Source organism: Azolla caroliniana, unplaced genomic scaffold (assembly GCF_043228905.1).
Source record: "Azolla caroliniana isolate FFs.n. ecotype wild unplaced genomic scaffold, voAzoCaro1.0.p SCAF_15, whole genome shotgun sequence".
Taxonomy (NCBI): Eukaryota; Viridiplantae; Streptophyta; class Polypodiopsida; order Salviniales; family Salviniaceae; genus Azolla; species Azolla caroliniana.
Window position 1 is genome coordinate 9,389,422 of NW_028230450.1, and position 5,722 is coordinate 9,395,143.

A 5,722-nucleotide genomic window follows, 5' to 3' on the forward strand; every position below is an offset into this window, starting at 1 on the left:
ATGAATATGTGCAAGATGAAATGGAAGATATTATAGAAAAAGTTGTTGATGGTGAAGTACCACAAGGGATTTGCAAGATGAAGAAGGTAACCTGGAAGTGATAGCTGGACATTGGCTTTTGGAGATCAATGCGTGTAAGGAAGCATTGGTAAGTGTTTCCTAATCAATCATCGATATTGCATGGTGGGCAAGTGTTTCCTAATGTTTTTATGACATTTCCAACAACATGTCAATCTAATACCTTTGTAATGCAAGAATCTATTCCATCTAAATTAGAGGGGGATTTCTCGGAGCAATTAAATTGGCGTTTGGATGAAGTTACTCGACAAATCCAACAAATGCAAGCGAATTTTAATGTAAATCAAACTCGAGATGCTCCAAGGGAAAGAAGAGTGGTTGTGTGCTACACATGTGGTGTCGAGGGGCACATATCAACACGCTGCCCTTCACGACGACAAGGTGGTTGGGGTCAAGGCATGCACGAACTACAAGGCAATCAAAACAATAATATTAACTAGCTCAACACACAAGTGACGGGAGGGGAAAACATCTCAACTCAAATTCTAACAATTCCCCCTAATGTAAATCTTCTTGACTTTATGTATGATACAGATGAAGAATGTGATGTTGCACCCATAAAGAGAATTAGGGAATCACAAAAGAATATAACAGCGGAAGGAGAGACTAGTAACTCTCAACAAAAGAAGAAGACTAAGGAGACTAACTTGGAGGATGAACCGAGAAAGAAACATTTGCGAAGAAAGATAAAAATTGATGATATGTCGATGGGGAAAGGTGTGGAACCATTCGATCTCAAGCAAGAGTTAATCTCTAGTGGACCACGCATCACTTGGCCACAACTTCTCCAACTTTCTCCATCACTACGCAAGGAGTGGGGACGCCTATCGAGCATACGAAAGAGCGTAAAGACGTTACATTATGCTGGAGTTGTGCAAGTAAAAGATCGAAAGGATATTCGACCAACTATCCCGGTAACCATCAAAGGTTTTTTAATTAAGGATGCCTTGGTAGATAGTGGTGCTAGAATAAGCCTTATATCTGAGGTTTTAGTAACTAAGATTGGAATTCCCATTTGTAAGAAGTCCTCGGCAAAAGTAGTTGTAGTTGATGGGGGTTTGGTTCCTTATTTGGGAATTATAGAGGATGTAGTGATCGAATGTTTTGGTATATCTATTTCCATGGATTTTCATGTCATACCTCTTAAAGGGCCATCTTATTCCTTAGTATTAGGAAGTCCTTGGATGCAAGAGTTAAAAGTGATCCAGGATTGGAGTAATGGCATCATGACCTTATCACCATCAGAGGGGTTCAAGATCTTTTACGACATGCATCTTCAAGGAGTAATTAAAGGTGAAAAGGAGAAAGAATCGTCTTCCTACAACATCGAGCGAGAAAGGGAAAGCTTATCGAGTGATGAATCCTCGTCGGATTGGGAGGAAAATGCGTCCTACGTGGTGTCTAAGGACGAAGAAGGAGGCATTGGAGAAGAAAGCAGCATTATTACCTTGGAGGAGAAAGAGAAGATGTTTTCCGAAGATATCCAAGGAGAAGAGCGTCAAAGGTTTATTTCTCTTCTTTATGAGTTTCCAAAATTATTCATAAATGACTATTCGCAGATAAGAGGAGTAGATGTCATCAAGCATCACATCAATTTAAAGGAAGGAAGTGTACCGGTTGCTAAAAAGCTTCGCCGGTTAGGTATGGTACAAAAGGAAGCTCTTTTAAAGGAAGTTAAAGCATTGTTAAGAGCAGGTTTTATTTACCCAATGGAGGATGCTGAGTGGGTGTCACCAGTTGTGGTAGTTCCAAAAAAGAATGGGAAATGGCGGGTATGTGTTGACTTCAAACCCTTGAATGCTTCAACCAAATGAGATCATTTTCCACTTCCTTTCTAGGATGAGATTTTGGATGAGATTGTTGGGCACGAGCTATACACCATTTGCGATGGTTATTCTGGTTATTTTCAAATAAGAATCGCCAAAGAAGACCAAAGAAAAACCACATTTATTACTCCTTGGGGTTGTTTTGCATATAGGTGTATGCCTTTTGGATTAACTAATGTTGTTTTTACCTTTAATCGTTTGGCTATTCATGTATTTCAACTCTTTTTTGGAAAGTTTGTAAGGGTTTTTGTAGATGATTTTGCTATATATAGCAAAAAGATTGATCATCTAGAGAAGGTGTGGGCAGCTTTCAAAAGACTCGATGAGTGCAAAGGACAACTCAACCCCGATAAGCGTCGCATTGGTGAAAAAGAAGTGGTGATGCTTGGTCATGTGGTATCTCTTCAAGGGATTAAGGTGGATTCATCAAAGGTTAAAGCACTAGAAGCTCTACCTTACCCGAAAGATATTAAGTCATTGGAAACATTTGTACAAAAGGTGCGTTATTTTGAAAGGTTTATCCATATGCTAGCCCAAGTACTTTATCCGTTTAGAGTCATCGTACGCACCAACGTCTTTGTGTGGAATCCTTTTCTCGTAGAAAAATTTGATACAATAAGAGATCTATTATCGAAAGCTCCTATCCTTAAGCCTCCTAATAGTAGCTCCACGTTCTTCCTTTCTCTTAGTGTTAGTTCTCATGCTATTGGTGTTATTCTTATGCAACAAGATCCTCATAATAAACTTATGCATTCTATTTACTTTATTAGTAGAGCCATAAGTGGTGTGGAAAAGACTTTCATGGATATAGAGAAGTGGATGTTAACACTAATTTATGCATGCAAAAAGTTTAGGAGTTTTCTAATTTCCCAACATTTCATAATCATCACTAGTATGCCCTTATTACCGTATATTCTCCAACATGTTAGTGTGTCAGCTAGGATTATGAAATGGGCTCTCCAATTAGTTGAATATGATTTTGAGGTTAAGCTTGAGTCTACCATGCGTGCGGAGTTGGCGGATCTTCTCACTTTTAGAGAAAACCTTCGTGAGTAGGAATTGACAAAGATAAGAGATGCGCTTCCTAAACTAGATATGGAGGATGCTTTCAGGTTATTCTTTGATGGAGTGTTTCGTAAGGAGACACATTCAGCGGTTGGAGGCCTCGTTATTAGAGACCCTAATGGAGAGATTGTGCACACAGAGGGTATTATTTTATCCAATGCCAATACCAACAATGAAGCAGAGTACGCCACTTTGTGCTATGGCCTTCGAATTTGTAAGGCAAGGGATATTAGAAGATTGATCGTAAAAGGTGATTCTCTTTTGGTAATCAAACAAATTCAAGGAGTGTGGAAATGTCAAAGTGATGGTTTGCGTATGTTTTTTAAGGAGACACTAACTTTAATTAAGTGTTTCCATAAAGTTCAATTGAAACATGTAAGTCGTTTGGACAACAAAGAGGCTGATGCACTTGCTCAAGATCAACTAAAGAAATTAAAACTTGAGACAATATGCATTTTGGAAGAGTGTAAAGATGCGACATCTCTTGAGGAGGTATGTGAGTTTCTTGACGGTGGTGATTTTCCTAAAGGTTTAAATTCTACACAAAGAAACGATTGGTGGTGAGAGCATCCCAATATATAATGGTGGATAAGGACTTATATCATAAAGGCAAAGGTGGTGTTTTATGAAGAGTGCCTATTAAGGAGGAAATTGTGGAGATCTTACAAAAGATGCATGAGGAGGCTTGTGGAGGGCATTTTTCTCATGATATCATGTTGAGAAAAATTTTATTAACAGGTTTTACATGGCCTTCTATTCACAAAGATATACATGAATGGTGCAAGTCGTGTGATGCTTGTCAAAAGGCAAGAAGAAGACAACTTCAAGCAGGCCCTTTGCATCCTATTGTGGTTTTTGCTCCCTTTGAAAAATGGGGAATCGATGCAGTGGGTCCCCTTCCAAGAACTGAAAGCGGTAAAGAATTCATATTGGTAGCTACTGATTACATGACTAAGTGAGTTGGCTCACACTCTATGGTGCCAGAATTGGCATCTAGTTTGAGGTTTCGGTCTAGAGGTGTTGCCACAAACTTGCAGTCAGTCATCCCGAACTTGTATAACAAGTTGAGAATGTAATACCGTTGGGAGATCATAATCTTGGCTGGAGTCCGAATTACCTCGATGCCAAGGAAGTAATGGAGCTCTTTCATGTTCGTCATCTCAAATTTGTTGGAAAGGAGGGATTTGACCTTGTTGATGTCGACTAGATGCTCACCTCCAATGACCAGATCATCCACGTATAGGATGATGACGATCGGACTTTCGGAATCGCTTCTTAGATAGAGATAATTGTCGGATTTTGACATTCGGAAGCCGATTCGATGAAGATATTGTGTTATCTTCAAGTGCCAAGCACGTGGTGCTTGTTTAAGGCCGTAGAGAGGCTTCTTGAGTCAGCAGATGGCTTTCGAATGAATGTTGGATTCAAGGCCGGGTGGTTGTATCATGTACACCTCCTCTTCTAATTCACCTTGAAGAAAGATGTTCTTGACGTCCATCTGGTGGAGGTGCCACCCTTTCGCCATTGCAAGTGAGATCACGGTTCGCACGGTTGTCATCTTTGCCACCGGGGAAAAGGTCTCTTCATAGTTGATACCATGTGTTTGTGCGTAGCCCTTTGCTATGAGTCAAGCTTTGTAGCAGTTGATGGAACCGTCGGCATTATACTTCACTTTGTATATCCATCTACAGCCGATTGCCTTCTTGTGCGGTGAGTGAGGGACGAGATCCCATGTCTCATTCTTCCTGAGAGCTTGTATCTCCTCGTTCATCGCTTCGACCCATCGCGGATCTTTAACAGCTTCGGCAAAGCTCTCCGGTTCTCGAATTGCCACCATCTTCATCATAAAGGCATAGTGGTATGCCATATAGTCGTTGTAGCCGAATCGGCTAACCGGATTCTTCTCTCGGGTGGAGTGACGGAGTTTCTCATTTGCCGATGTGAGTGCTTTCTCAACTCCGGGTGACCTCATAAGAGGCACATCAAAGCCATCGAACTCACTATCGAGTGAATGAGTCGATTCGTTGCCGTCGAAGTGATTGTCTTCATATTCCGACATTTTGGCCTTCCCTTTGTCCCTCTTTGGACTTGGCCGAGATGTGCTTTGGTTGCTCGGAGGCTCTTGTGGTCCGCTCAATCAGGTTGAGATTGGACTCTCTTCGAGTATTGACCTTAGTTGATCATCGTCTTCTGTGTTGTTGAGGTCGTTCATAGATGGTTCAAGAGGAGTTGGCTTGGGTTTGTACCATGGTGTCGATTCGTCAAAGACAACATCCCAACTTACACGAGTCTTTCGAGTAGAGGGGTTGAAGCACTTGTACCCTTTTTGCTCCAGTGAGTACCCCACGAGGATGCACTTCTCTGATTTTGGGTCAAGATTCTGCCGCTTCTCATCGGGAATGTGCATGTATGCAATGGAGCCGAATATCCTTACATGGGATAGATCTGGCTTCTTCCCATAATATTTCTCGTGCAGGGTGACCTCGTGCACTCCGGATGTTGTGCACCGGTTCATGAGGTAGACGGCGGTATTTGCAGCGTCTACCCAATATGACTTGGGCATATGCTTCTCATTTAGCATGGCCCTTGCTACTTCGAGGATGTGCCTATTCTTGCGTTCGGCTACACTATTCTGTTGCGGTGTGTGTCGGCAAGTGAATTCTCGCTGAATTCCTTCTTGTCGAAGGTATGCCGTGAACGCATCGGAGAAGTGTTCCTTTCCTTCGTCTAACCGAAGACATCGTACATGACGC

General features: G+C 41.6%; 1 protein-coding gene across 1 annotated transcript; it reads left to right on the forward strand.

Moving 5' to 3' along the window:
- Nucleotides 1–524: 524 nt before the first annotated feature.
- LOC147854543 (uncharacterized) lies at nucleotides 525–2,223 on the forward strand. The gene is made up of 2 exons (XM_087331426.1): nucleotides 525–992; nucleotides 2,177–2,223. Exons 1-2 carry the CDS (start codon nucleotides 600–602, stop codon nucleotides 2,186–2,188), a joined length of 405 nt encoding a protein of 134 aa, XP_087187552.1. The 5' UTR covers nucleotides 525–599; the 3' UTR covers nucleotides 2,189–2,223.
- Nucleotides 2,224–5,722: the final 3,499 nt, after the last annotated feature.